Genomic DNA, 13,866 nt, shown 5'->3' with positions numbered 1-13,866 from the left:
CTTTGTTTTATAAAAGCCACTTCAACGCAAAAGCCGATTGCGGAAAGCCCCGAGAATCACCTTGCCTCTCGAGTTCCGTTCCGAAATTGTTGAATTTCAAAGTCATTGGTTTGCATGAATGGGCCGGACGCAGGATCTGAGTTGGAATTGCCAGTGGTGCTAGGAATAATATGCGGTTGCCGAAAACGAGCTTTTGGGTCCGGCGCAGATTACCTGGCCATTATGCAATGCATGAGGCTGCTGATCCTTGCTGCATATATACTACCCTTCTGGGTAAGTATTCTCGAATTGTAGAACGATAGGATTTACCGTAACTTGTCTGCGCGGAACATGAAGCAAAATCCCTCCTCATTGATGTGACTTGCAGGGTCGATCTTCTCTGTGTACGTCACTTAATTCGTGCAAAGTATTGACACTACCAAACATGCGACTTTCAGAACTCCCAGTTTGATGGTTGTCGGCCAGTTCAATTCGAACCGATCAGAAAGACATTGACTTGATTTTGGACTTGCAATGCTGTTCTACTGTAATATCTGATATTAGGGAGCCAGATAAAAATCATCAAGGACGGTCACTCCCAAAATCGGGTTTCAATCAAGATGGAATTCACAATTGAGCATCCTAAGAATCATCACCCTCCATCGATCCTTCAGGGAGCCAACTATCCACCTTTACGGTACAAAACTCTAGGCGAGATTCTCGACGAACAGGCAGAATTACGCGGTGACAACGAGGCTATCATATGTCCTTCCATCAATTCGCGGTGGAGTTATAACAAGTTACAGCGGGAGGCTTTACAGGTTGCTCAAGGCTTGTTTGCTTTTGGCATCAGACCTGGTGATAGAATAGGAATTTTGGCAGGGAACTGTGCTGAATATGTTGCCGTTTTCTTTGCTGCTGGTTACATCGGCGCGATCTTGGTGGTTCTGAATAATACGTACACTACACAGGAAGCTATGAATGCTTTGTCGCATTCTGGTAAGTGAGAAACCCAAAGTTTAGTGGACCACAGCTGATCGCATAAATAGATTGTCGGCTTCTATTTACCGTACCAAAAATTGGACGTATGAGTCTACGTGGACTGGTTAATGAGCTTGGTCCTCGGCCGCAAGAACATGGAAGATCAAAAACTTTAGAAAATGTTGTCATGTTAAGACATGCACTTGGAGGTTTCATGACTTACTCCAATCTCAAAGACGAAGGAAGAAAACTTGGTCCAGAGCCTTTAGAACGCATTGCTGTATATCCTGATGATACTTGTAATCTTCAGTATACAAGCGGTTCGACTGGGCATCCCAAAGCTGCTATGCTTACTCATTTGTATGTTCCGATTTCACCAAAGACTAGATTTTTGAATGCTAACTGATCGTGGTAGTAATCTCATCAATAACGCAACCTCAATCGGAGACCGTTTAGATTTCACAGAAGAGGATATCCTCTGTTGTCCGCCTCCTCTGTTCCACTGTTTCGGTCTTGTGCTCGGTGTCCTTGCCGTCCTCACCCATGGCGCAAAAATTGTTCTTCCTGCAGAGACATTTGACGCTACAGCAGTTCTGAAAGCAATCTCAGAAGAAAACTGTACAGCGCTACATGGAGTTCCTACTATGTTTGAAGAGATCTTGAGTCTACCAAGACCGGAAGGCTGGAATTGTGATGCTCTGAGAACAGGTATTATTGCAGGCGCTCCAGTACCAGTGCCTCTTATGAGAAGACTTTTGAGTGAACTTGGAATGAGTGAGTTTACCAGCAGTTACGGTCTCACAGAAGCCTCTCCAACCTGCTTCAATGCCTTTACAGCTGACACAGTCGATACTCGTCTCACAACTGTCGGTCGACTCCTGCCTCACCTCAAAGCTAAGATCATAGATACGACTGGTGCGATTGTCCCTCTGGGATCTCGCGGCGAACTCTGCATCGCTGGATACTCACTGCAAAAGGGGTATTGGAACAATTCGGTGGAAACAGCAGAGGTGATGAAACGTGATGAGAACGGTATTCTGTGGTTACATACTGGTGACGAAGCGAGTTTCACCGAGGATGGAGGATGCACTATCACTGGGAGGTTTAAGGATATTATTATTAGAGGTAAGAATGGTTGACACGAATGAGAGAATTGACTAACAGAATCTATAGGTGGTGAGAATATTTATCCCGTTGAAATCGAAGCCAGACTAGGCCAACATCCGCAAATCAATCGAGCGGTAGTTATTGGAGTCAAGCATCCTAAATACGGAGAACTTGTTGGTGCATTCTTACAGCACGTTGATTCATCGGTTTGTACGAGGACGAACCTATCACTAGGAGACATAAGAGAGTGGACTAGAAAGACACTGGGCAGACATAAGGCTCCTGCTCACGTTTTCTGGTTTGGTGAAGAGGGTGTACCGGCCGAGGTTCCGCAGACGGGGAGTGGTAAGGTAAAGAAACCTGATTTGAGAATTTTGGCGGAGAAGGTTGTTGCGGCGAGAGCTGGAGCTGATGAGTCTGTTAAGGCGAGACTTTGATTTGCCTAACTTTCTTTTGCTTCGTGCGCGAAGACTAGAGAAATACTCTTAGATGGATTTTGAGAGCATAGGTGTTAGGTGTAGATTGTTTACATACTTGCTAGTAAATTTTTAAATTGGCATCGCCACAAGGAAACATATTGGAAATCTTGTCATCTCAAATCCAATGTGCAGAGGGAAACCATTCAATTGGGGTTCAAATACTCGCTCAAGAAGTAGAGTGAGCTAGCTACAACTTAGACCCCCTAGCAGCCTGATAAAACGTATCCGCCTCCTCCAAACTCCTGCCACCATCCCATTCAAACGGACAAATGTTGAAGAACTTTTCTCTAGGACATCTGACAAACGCACTTCTCTTATGCGGAAAGTCCACAAACTTCTCAATATTGAATCCATGTGCAAGATCATACGCCAGCACTCTACTGTTGGTCGCCCGCGGCTCGCCAACTACGCAGGTGGTGCGTGGATCGTCGAGGAAGATATAGTGCATGAGACTCGACCACCATGCACTTACTCGGTGAGGGCCGCGATAGCGGATGTCACCGACCAGAGAGTGTCGTCCGCGATCAAAGTCGCCTGCGTCGTAGTATGCTCCTAGTGTGTCCTCCTTGGAGAAATCTGTCAGTATGTTTTCGAGTTCTGGAAGGAGATTCGGAATCGTACCTTTGCCCAGTATACCTCGAAATAAGCAAAGAAAACATCGTCAAACTTAGCAAGAAGAGTGATGATGTGAGGGTCCTCATGCAAGTTCTTCAAATAAGTTCTATGCTGTTCCAAGCTCCCAGTTTCATTCCAACCCTGTGCGACACGTGGATCATTCTGCCATGTGTGGAACAGATTCAGGTGTTCAGGGTTCTCGTAATCCAGTGCTACCATAGAAAAATCTTCTTGGAGATGAGGAATGTAGCGGCTGTAGATGACGGATCCAGGCGTTGGCTTTGCTGGTCGCACTGGGTGATGTGCGTAGATTCGAGTGGTTGGGAATTTGGTGGTCTGGGTGTATGTGAGTGGCATCAATGGGTATGAAGATAGTTCGTTTGGAGTTGTTTTGAGGGATATTTGGTCCGCAAGCCATACTGGTCTTGGTCCAGATGGAGAGCCAGCTCCTTGCCAGAAGGTTCCGCGCAGTATGAGGATCTCGTCTGAAGGTGTTTGTGATTTCGCATCCACTGGAAGAGGGTGTTGGCGAGCAAGACCAACGGAAATGAGGTCTTTTCGGAGCTCTTCATTTCCACTACCTTGAAGATTCAGACGGAAATACTCGTGATCAGGCGAAAGTGATAGGGAAGCGTATATAATAAGCCAAATTTGAGCCAGCGTTGGAGGTGTGTTTCCTTGCCATTGGACCGTCGCATATTGAGCCCGACGAGCTCTCGCCCACGGCGTATTATCGTCAATTGATATGTTGTCTCCTCTTAGTAGATGGCTGAACAAGACATTTGAATTATAAAGTGGGCTTGAAGCTCTTGATTTTATATTCTTCTCTGGCTGATCTTTCACAAGCTCAATCTTGAAGTTCGCTGATGTTGCTGCGTCTCCGTCCGCCGAACGATATATTCGATATGCTGTGAGATGGGGATGTGGAAGAGCGAATTGAAAGTTATCCCACTGGTCTGCCATTATGTCTGGTGTATATACCCGCAACTTGAGTAAGTAAATAGAATAACAATAGAAGACAAAACAATTTCCCAGAAGCTCTCAGAAGTTTAGAATATGTGTTAATCCCCAATGACGGATTCCTACGAGACAAGGACTGCGAGGTACCTTGACTGGTCACAATGCCAAAAATCTATAGAATTTCCCAGTCCCACCTTAGCTTGCTTCCTGATCCAGTGTAGTACCGTTTTACCTAGAAGTCCAAGATATATCCACATGCGAGGGCGGCAGACTTCGGGGTACTCTCCAGAAACGGATCGACAGTGCTACTCAACTTTTCGCCCGCATTTTGCGACATCGGTGCCGGTGAGAATCACGATCTGATAAGATCAGGAGATTTATTAGCGTCATTATTCTTGGAAAGATTCATCCGTCCCATCGAGCTCCATTTCTTGCCGAGGGAGTGGGAATTGGCTTGAAAGGAGCCGACATTAGCGTAATCATAGATCACGCCGTTGAGCTTTCTTGATAAACCTTACCACAAACTACCCTACAAGAGGGATAAATGCCAGAATATAGACCCTTGACAAGCTAGAGGGGGACTTGCAGGGACGGTGACAGGGTATCGATCTGATAAGATGGCCGATTGATTAGATTAAGAAACCCCACTGCACTAGCGAAAGTACCCCTCTCGCTTGCAGCTCGTCTTCTTGGCTTAACGTAATGAAAAGTGACGTGACGTGTGCTTCGTGTTCAAAAAACATTCGAGTTGTGTTTGTGTGTATCATTTTCCGTGTAGAAATATCTAACGGTATCGGACCTGATACTTGCTCGGCTAGGGAATTTCAATTATTGGACCGTCTTCACGAATGAAATTGAGTGATGAGCTGCAAGTCTGTATTGAGCAGTTGCCGTATGTCTGAACCTTTGCCGATATTGAAGTGATCCACATGTTGCTTTTGGTATCTTTCACACTCAATGTCTGTTTCAACACCAGTGTCGTGGCTTAAGCGAGATGTCTTGCTCTTCGCACTTAGTATTGGTTGTAAAGTCGACGAGTTACAATTTCTATATGTAAATAGCCAGTTCGCAGTATGCTCATGTTTGGAATCCTAACCGCTGCCAGGAACTACACCCTGAATTCCAGGTTTTTCCAACGTATCCAGTGATCTTATGTGTGTATCCTCAATTCAAACAGCCAAGAATGTTTCTGCAATACTCTTGCCTGTAAGGAACGACCCCAACTGATGAGAGAGAAGCGTTCAAAAACGATAGTCAAGAAGTCATACCCTATTCGACAACACTTCCGCATCCACCAATCCCAACACTCACACCTCCACCTCCAGCTCTCGATCCTTCAAAAGTTGTAGATGGCTTGAGACATCTTACTGTTCACCATCCTCTACCAACAAGTACTGTAGGTCGTAACTTCCGTATGCGAAAGAGTATAGTTGGCGTCTATGATAAAGGCTCCGGGACTGTCGTACACTCTTTGCACCAATTGGTAGATGAAGATGTTGGGAGATGTTACTCCGAGGTACACGCCCATAGCTTCTATGTCGGGCAAGGGGGTTGGGGAGGTCTGAGAGGACCAAAAGTGGAAGATGTTGTGATGCCTTCGAGGGAAGCAGACATTGTAGCCTACGAGAGAAGTAATACGGAGAGCAGTCTGTTGTACCGGTGAGCAAAATTTCTTTCTTTGCTTGCAATTCTGTTCTGAAGTTGTTAAACAATCGAACTGATGATGTTCACAGTCTGAATGGCGATTATAACCCTCTTCATGCAACTCCTGAACCAGGAACGGCTATGGGGTTTCCAGGCGTCATCATGCACGGCCTCGTCGCGTGGAATATGTGCGCTCATGCTGTGATCCGAAGCTTTGGAGAGAGTAGAGGATGTTGCTTGGTTGAGTTTGAAGCAAGATTTGCGGCACCTGTACTTCCAGGAGATCACTTGTGTATTCAGATGTGGGTAGAGGACGATCCTCAACGCGCTGAGCGAATCGAAGTGAGATTTTTGTGTAAAGTTGGCGAAAGGGTTGTGTTGAAGGCAGGACGAGCATTGCTTAAGCGAAGAATTTAAGGAGATAATTAGACGTTCAGTCGTCGAATTTCCGTACTTTTTGTTCGGTTGCCTGCTCTCAGTGATGCTCAAATCGGTACCATCAGATACCATTCTTGCATAACAATGAAATTCACACTCTAAATCACTTCTCCCCATATTAAGGTTCATACCTTTCAACTCAACACGCGCAACAAATAGTTCCAAATCGACACAACAGTTGTTAGGCAGCTACTGAAATTGCAACCTGAATTTATTCGACCTCTTGGCTCATACAGCTGTCAAGATCATTTCAACCCGCTAATGCATAGACCTCATTGTCAAAATTACTTATTTGAGTGTGTTTGGACTAGGAGAAAAGCATATCGATGTATTCAAACGGTACAAATGAAAATTTGGCCACTTTGGGTTGGTGATACAACCTGTCCAGATCGTATACTTGTTGGCAAGAGCACTGATTCCAGTGGATGGAGTTGCTTTCGAAATGTGAGTCAACCCAGATTCCAACTCTTATGTTTACCTCTCACATGCTTCTATTTCCGCCTGTTGGAGTGAACCGACGTCTTTAAACCGAGATGATATTGGCTGCCACAAGCGTCTTCTTGTTGACAAAAGTCCAGATAAGTTTGACAGCCCGTAGAGTAGGTATGCACTTTAGCAGAAACATGTGAGTTTGCTGTAAAGATAAAACAAAGTGCAACGCATGATTCAAACATGTAAATAGCATCGAGATTAGTGAGGTAAGCCCTACCATTAACTCAGGCTACTTCCCATACACGTCGTTGCTGGTCATCGGCTCTAGTCTCCGGAGTTCAGGTTCGCAATCTATGTGCCTGAGAACTTCCATATCGACAAGTTTGACGGCCGCTCGATAACGCTTCATAGTATCGTGGCCGAACTCAGCTAAGTCTGGAATCGTCCACTGGTCGTATAGTCTGCCGTGGGTTCTTGACGGAAACAGACGACCATGTGCGTGGAGAAACTGGTAACAGAGATAACATAACCATTTAGATACGCCTATGACTCGTGGCGGCAAGAAGTTCGGTTGACTGTTTTGGAACACAAGATCATAGTGTACGGCGAGTTGAATCTCCGCGTGGACATGACAAGTGGTTGCCCATTCTTCGTAGCCTATTGCTGTTGGCACGCTTTGGAAAGGAACCACGAAATCCATCAACATTCCTGTATCGAACAACTGAGGATATTCTTGTACGATTTCGAGTAAGGAGATGCAAATGCGTCTGTAAGCTGCCACTTTTTGAATTTGCTTCAGAGATTTGATGGCAGAAGCAACTTGCGCGGTTGGCAAAGTGCCAACACTTGCCTCTAAACGAGTAACATAGTCTTGGATCTCCGGTGAAGTAATTGTCGCATAGCTTGACGTTACGAGACCCTCCAAACTGGCGATATCATTTTCAGAGGCCTCATCAAATTGTTTGTAGACTTGCTCTAGCTCACCAAGAAGTTGCTCAACTACCAGTCTTTGACGCTTTTCGCGTTTGGTGTACATAAACTGAACTCGATGGAGTACATTCTTGAAGTCTTGCCAGAGAGGCTTTTTGTGGCTCTTGGACAAATATGCCGGCTTCTCCCATTTGCTAGAACGCAATCTGGCGAGGAGACGACGATAGTGCAAACGAACGACAATGGTGAAGAGCCGATCAAGGGATTTAGGTATGGTGCTAGTATCTTGAACAGATACTACTGCTAAGAGGGAGGAAATTTCTCGTAAGGCTTCTTGGACAGTGTCATTGAGTGTCGTATCCAGAGCTGCAAATCTGAGGGTGAGTTTCGCGTCCTCGGTGTGCTCTTCGATACAGACAGCAGCTACACTTTGCGCACCCTCTTCGACTGCAGCTAGACATGCGAAATCATCAGCGAGTCGCATTTCGATTTCGAGTGGCAAAGTGTGATGGCATCCCGTAGCATATGGATAGATTGGACTCCAATTTGATGCATCAAATATCTGAGGCGCGATTGGTACTGCATTAGTTCTTTCTTCAAGCTCTACCAGATGTCGGCGAAATGCATCCTCTCGGACATCTAGCCATATTGAATTATCGACTTCGCTTGTTCGAACACATCTTCTGGACATTGATGGGGTGCTGTAACGCGAATCATGGGTTTGGTGTGCTTCTGACAATTTTCTTGGCGTCAAAATATTTTTTCAAATCAACGAAGTGAGCATATGGACACATGACTTTGCGTACAGGTCAGGATGAGCGGGGTTGAACATTTGCAGAGTAAGGTCTGTGGGAAAGTAGTGATGTTTTGCAAGGTGAGATTATGCGAGAAAAATATTGGTTTGTTCAATCTTTGAAAGTGCATTCACGTGAATACGATATCTGAAAATGGCCTAGTCCTCCCATATCTAGATACATCACGGCCACAACTTGCTATTAATTACAATATCGCCTTCCGAATGAACTATAGATCATTCGAAATACTGCTTGATCCACCTCCGCCACTTTCACTGAGAACTTGAGTGCCCGTCACAGTTCCATCATCCCTTGTAAATACGGCAGCCACAACACTAAGTCCCGGAAATGGACTATAAACATACTCCAGCTCTCGCGTTGCCTCACCACGCGAAACACTCTTGTTGTATCCGTTGAAGGTCATATCTTGCAAATAGTTTCCTACTGGGACCTCGCTGCTGATTTGACCACCGTTGTCCAGCTTTTGGTCAACAAGGTTTCCATCTTGTGCTAAAATGCGATTGGTATGCGCGTTTCCCGAATAGTCGTTGATACTGTAAAGGATGTTTTGCTCTAGTTCGAAAGAGCGTCTGGATACCGTCGAACTCCCACCGAGGGCACCGGTAGTCGTATTGATGATCTGCGAAACGTCTTGGCCCAAAGTCGCAATGACTGGGTTCAGATCAATTGAATTGAGCACGTCGGTAATCATAAGAAGAAGGTTTGACAGCCTGGCTTCCAGGACAACGTGGGCATCGACATTTTGAATCAACAGGCGAACCCTATCGATCGACGCATCGACACCAGCGTTGAATGAGAGCAAACTCAAAACTTCTGCTTGCAGATTTACTTTGGCGGTAATGTTCGTTACCGTCAGGTCAATTTCTCCGACGTGGACAGTTGCATTGAGAAATACATCGGGCGGAGGATAACTCGTTGAAGAATTTGAAGGAGTTGATGCGGTATCGTAGACAGCCGAGTCAGGATCACCAGAGTCTGTCAATGAGTACCCTATGTATTGTCCCATTACAGCTGGGACGGCCAACAAGCCTACATAGAGAACTCGGCTGAAAATGCTTTGTGCCATTGTTGCTGAGAAGTACCGAAAGTCTATGAGAAGTCAGATGTAGCTCGACAAAGACACGACAGATAATTACCTCTACAAGAATGTACGCAAAGATATACAATGATCTAAGAACACAAGAGACTTCCTCACAGGATTCTGAAGAGGACGGGCATCCTGAGATACACCAGATTGCCATCAGGAACTTGGAACTAAAAGGCTCATCTCGATTAAAATCCCCAGCTGCAATGCCGTTTGATATCTGGTACCGAGATATTTCTCCGCACGTAACAAGGAAAGCGTCGGAAGATTAAGATGGGATGTGATGGGAATTTGCCAATTACCATTGGGCGGAGGCTGCGGAGCGACAAAATACCATGCGAGCCCCTGAGAATCCATGCTCAAAGGGCAAGGTTAGCTCGGACCTGATACAACATTGGGGAAATATTCCAAGTTTTCAACCCATATCTCCCCTATATCAACGTCCAAATCGGGTGTTCATGACGGTTTTGTAAAATATCCGTAATTGCATGAGAAAAGCTCGCGGGACAGCTTGGTCTAGAATGTAACGGTGGTGGTCGGAAAGTTTCAATGCCGGCATTTCTCTATGTAATAACTTCGAGGCCAGCAACATTCTGTTTCCACTCTCACTGACTTTCACACGAAGGCTCTTAGGTACTGAGTTCTCTCACCACATTCATTTGGTCGCGCTCAATCCTCAATCAAAATGGCATCCCGTTTCGCTTTCCTCGTTGTGCTCTTCTTCGCTTTCGTTCAGCTCACGTACGGTCAGGCTGCTCAACTTGCTTCATCTACTCGAAGAGGGCCAACTTCCGCGTCGACCATCAGACCTACCACGCCAGCTGCATCACCAACCAGCGCAACAGCAACTTCGAGGTCATCAAGCCGTGTTGGGAATGCCACGACATCACGAACAACGAGCAGCAGTGCCTATGATGCTTCCAGCCCGCCAGACGTTTACTTAAACGTGCCAAACTTGTCTGTTGGTCGAATTGAGCTTGACGTAGATAACCTCAAAGCGGATATCAACCTGAATGCTGCGGTTGCTGGTCTTGTCACCATCAACGCTGGAGTTGCAGTTTCTGTTCAACAGGTCAATCTTACAATCACCGATGTCTCGGCAGAGCTTGAACTCATTGTTCGCCTGGGGCACCTAGTCGATATCGTCAACCGGGTTTTTGAGTCACTTGACTTGAACCCTCTGCTTATCAACCTCCTCAACAATGTTACAAGTATCGTAGAAGACGTAGTCGGAGCTGTGGATGGCTTGCTGGGCTCCATTACACAAGGCGGAACCACACTTTCATTCCTTGTCGACAATCTAGGAAACATCGTCCAGGAAGTCGGTGGAGTAAGCACCATTGTTGGAAGCTATTTGAACAACATGACCTTCACAGGACAACAGCAAACTCTTTCCAATGGAAACATCCAGAAGACATTCTCTTATTCGCCACTCAGCGCTCTTGTGAATATCATATTCAACAAGGCAGGCCAGATAGTGCAAGCAACAGTAGCAAAGGCAACAGGTGGAGGTGGAACCGGAACAAGCACGTCGAGCGCGGTTCCAACGAGTACTGGCGCGTAATATGAGATAAAGACAGCTTGGCACGGGTAAGAGGTCCCCTTCCAATTCACAATCCTGAAATTAACTCATTGTAGGTAAAGCGAGTATTTGATATGTAAGATGGGGGTGACATAGTGTATAATCAGAAATGCAAATCTTACTCAGTGTGTAGCTTGCCTCAAGGCCTTGTTAGCTTTCAATGACACGGACATGTTCTTGATAGTCGCTTCAGGATGTCTGGGTACATGGAGTGTATGCGTGGCTAAATTGAAAGTTCTTAAACAATCCTTAGTGCCCATAAGAAGTCTTTAATCCTCTTCTTGCCTGTAGAAATTTCGTATCAACGTATAACCCCTAGCTTCAGACTAATACTAGAAGCTGCCCAACGAGATGATGTGGTCGATAGTCGTGTCTTGAGCAAGTGAAGCCTTTTTATTCGCATCGTGCTCGAAATGGCAATGTGATTGTGGACTCCCCGCATGCGGACTATCTCTGGCGAAGGTTGGAATAGTTGAGATGCTGGAGGGCTCTCGAGCTCGGTATTGGAAAACAAATATATGCACACCGCCTTCGATAAGATGGCAGAAATATTTGCCTGAGCATCAACATTAGAATGCCTCTCCTTTCTTTTACATCATTTTTTCACACACCCATTTTACAATGGCTTGCAGCTGTAGCGCTAATACGCTGCGACTGTTCGTCCGGACAGTCACACAAATCAATGTTCCAGTGTATTCGACGCAAATCCATCCTCTTCGTCAAGTATCGCGAACGTATGCGAGAACCCTGAGCGTACCGACTGCTCTACAATTTCAACGAAGGCACAACTCTTCTACGGCAGCAGCACCCATCGTGGCAAGGGAACAAAATGAAACAGATGGGGCGTCCACGCTGGATCGCCAACTCGATTGCGAAATTACCGCCTCAGAAGGCGACACGCGCTTGAGCAACAGTACAGCAATCGAAGATGATAACGTCGAGCCATTGTCCGGCGCGCAAATATCTGCCGAAGCAGAATCTTCTACGGTCACCAATCAGCCGCCGGAGGCCAGTATCGATCTCGAAAGCGCCTTCGCGGAGCTGACACCTGAAGCAATAGAGGCTCTTGCAACAGAGGTGGCTTCTTCGCCACGATCGAAAATCCTAGATACCGAGCTGCATCCTGAGCCATTACCGCTCTTTCATCAAGGCTTGAAGCAACCTGCCAAGGAAGACTCATTGTTTTCGGGACCGTTGCGGTCCATGAATCAAAGGAGAAAGCAGCGTATATCCGAAGATTCGACGTCCCCGGAACGGAGCACAATAAAATCTAAATCTAAGGAAGCAGGTTTTACTATCAGCTATAGCTCGCCACCAAACAAAACCGAGCCGCCAACGGATGACTGGGTACCCCCGCAAAAAGAGCCATGGCAGGTGCAGAAAGCTAGGTTGAAAGAGAGATTTCCAGATGGGTGGAATCCACAAAAACGCTTGTCACCAGATGCGATAGCTGGTATACGCACCCTTCACGCAGAGATGCCAGAGCAGTACACCACCGATGTATTGGCACAGCACTTCAAAATCTCTCCTGATGCTATCCGTCGAATACTCAAATCTAAATGGCGGCCCGATGCGGAAACTCAGATTGATCGTGAGATGCGATGGTTCAGAAGAGGCGAGAGAGTCTGGAGTAGGTATGCTGAGTTGGGGGTGAAGCCGCCTCGCAGATGGAGAGACGAGGGAATTGGACGTGGAAAACCCGAGTGGAAGAAGGGGCCAGCGACCTCGGACGAGAGCTCTCGAATCATACCGGCATTGGTCACGACGAGCCGCCGAGAAGGTGGCTACTTTGGCGAGAACAGATCTTCTTCAGTTGGCACAAGTTACAGAGGGGAGGATGAGAAGCCGGAACTCGTCACACGAAGAAGAGATAGTTGAGTGTTGAAAACGAGCACGATATATCTGGAATAAAACTACCAGTAGTAGTCATTTTGGCGATTGTAGGAATAGATATGAGGCGAACGAGTGGATATTCTGGGTCGATGTCGATGCCGGTGCATGAAATCGAGAAGCACATCGGTCAGAATGGGTCCAAAAATGTTTATATAGCGAGCCATGTATGAATAGCGGCTGCGAAGAGCGAGTGCATTAATTGCAGGACGTGGAGATTGATACAGAGAGTTGTATTATGCAGAAACAATGCTGCTTGTAATATTAGCGACAGCACATGTCAGCCTTATAGCCTCTCAAAAACCAACTAAATGAAAACGATCGTATAGTTTGACCAACACATCTTGAAATGATTTGAGAATAACGCATTGACAGCGTCAATTCGGCAACTGCTCGTGCTGTGTGACTGTCGAGAGCTATCCTCAGGGCGGTGAGTGGCCCGTGAACGCCTGCATTATCGCGGTTGGCTGGCACACGGCCTTTGTCCTCGAGTCCCTTGACTCCCTTCACCTGTGCCGACTGCAGGTGAACAACAGGGGCAATCCATCCCCTGACGATCGAAGAGCGCGTTTTGCAGAAAGCTGAGAAACCTCACTTTCTTTCGTTGGAAATTTCTTTGTTGTGCGCTTTCCTCGTCCGTCGTCCTCATTGCCAAATTAGGGCGCCTTTTCCATCAGTTCATGACGCGTTGTTTTCGGCTTTTGATTCTGATCAATTGATCACCACACTGTTAGTACCATCGATTCGTCTTGTTTATCGCACAAGCGGATTCAGCTAACACCAAAACATAGCTTTTCCATGTTCTCTTCGCTCATTCACCTCAACAACACCAAGGCGAAACCCTTGATTTGGCTGCTTGAAATACAATTGGTGTACCGTTGATTCCGAAGCTTACTCGAGAAGCTCGATAATTATAATTTTTCCCCAATT

At 46.3% G+C, this 13,866-nt stretch overlaps 7 protein-coding genes across 7 annotated transcripts; 4 read left to right on the top strand and 3 right to left on the bottom strand.

Moving 5' to 3' along the window:
* Window positions 1-599: 599 nt before the first annotated feature.
* Window positions 600-2,504, top strand: GLAREA_03624 (Acetyl-CoA synthetase-like protein; the record flags this gene model as incomplete). The annotated part of the gene is made up of 4 exons (XM_008083877.1): window positions 600-978; window positions 1,029-1,320; window positions 1,376-2,085; window positions 2,134-2,504. The coding sequence occupies 4 exons, from the start codon at window positions 600-602 to the stop codon at window positions 2,502-2,504; spliced, it is 1,752 nt and encodes a 583-aa protein (XP_008082068.1).
* Window positions 2,505-2,733: 229 nt separating this feature from the next.
* GLAREA_03623 (Acyl-CoA N-acyltransferases (Nat)) lies at window positions 2,734-4,124 on the bottom strand (the record flags this gene model as incomplete). The annotated part of the gene is made up of 2 exons (XM_008083876.1): window positions 2,734-3,111; window positions 3,168-4,124. 2 exons carry the CDS (start codon window positions 4,122-4,124, stop codon window positions 2,734-2,736), a joined length of 1,335 nt encoding a protein of 444 aa, XP_008082067.1.
* Window positions 4,125-5,078: 954 nt separating this feature from the next.
* On the top strand, window positions 5,079-6,182 carry GLAREA_03622 (Thioesterase/thiol ester dehydrase-isomerase; the record flags this gene model as incomplete). Its single annotated transcript, XM_008083875.1, has 4 exons — window positions 5,079-5,174; window positions 5,227-5,327; window positions 5,376-5,780; window positions 5,855-6,182. 4 exons carry the CDS (start codon window positions 5,079-5,081, stop codon window positions 6,180-6,182), a joined length of 930 nt encoding a protein of 309 aa, XP_008082066.1.
* A 742-nt stretch (window positions 6,183-6,924) lies between these two features.
* On the bottom strand, window positions 6,925-8,256 carry GLAREA_03621 (uncharacterized protein; the record flags this gene model as incomplete). Its single annotated transcript, XM_008083874.1, has 1 exon — window positions 6,925-8,256. The coding sequence occupies one exon, from the start codon at window positions 8,254-8,256 to the stop codon at window positions 6,925-6,927; it is 1,332 nt and encodes a 443-aa protein (XP_008082065.1).
* A 332-nt stretch (window positions 8,257-8,588) lies between these two features.
* GLAREA_03620 (uncharacterized protein) lies at window positions 8,589-9,446 on the bottom strand (the record flags this gene model as incomplete). Its single annotated transcript, XM_008083873.1, has 1 exon — window positions 8,589-9,446. One exon carries the CDS (start codon window positions 9,444-9,446, stop codon window positions 8,589-8,591), a length of 858 nt encoding a protein of 285 aa, XP_008082064.1.
* A 703-nt stretch (window positions 9,447-10,149) lies between these two features.
* GLAREA_03619 (uncharacterized protein) lies at window positions 10,150-11,028 on the top strand (the record flags this gene model as incomplete). The annotated part of the gene is made up of 1 exon (XM_008083872.1): window positions 10,150-11,028. The coding sequence occupies one exon, from the start codon at window positions 10,150-10,152 to the stop codon at window positions 11,026-11,028; it is 879 nt and encodes a 292-aa protein (XP_008082063.1).
* Window positions 11,029-11,667: 639 nt separating this feature from the next.
* Window positions 11,668-12,924, top strand: GLAREA_03618 (uncharacterized protein; the record flags this gene model as incomplete). The annotated part of the gene is made up of 1 exon (XM_008083871.1): window positions 11,668-12,924. One exon carries the CDS (start codon window positions 11,668-11,670, stop codon window positions 12,922-12,924), a length of 1,257 nt encoding a protein of 418 aa, XP_008082062.1.
* Between the last annotated feature and the right edge of the window lie 942 nt (window positions 12,925-13,866).

Source organism: Glarea lozoyensis, assembly GCF_000409485.1.
Source record: "Glarea lozoyensis ATCC 20868 chromosome Unknown GLAREA2, whole genome shotgun sequence".
Taxonomy (NCBI): Eukaryota; Fungi; Ascomycota; class Leotiomycetes; order Helotiales; family Helotiaceae; genus Glarea; species Glarea lozoyensis.
This window is presented reverse-complemented; position numbering and strand designations above follow the sequence as displayed.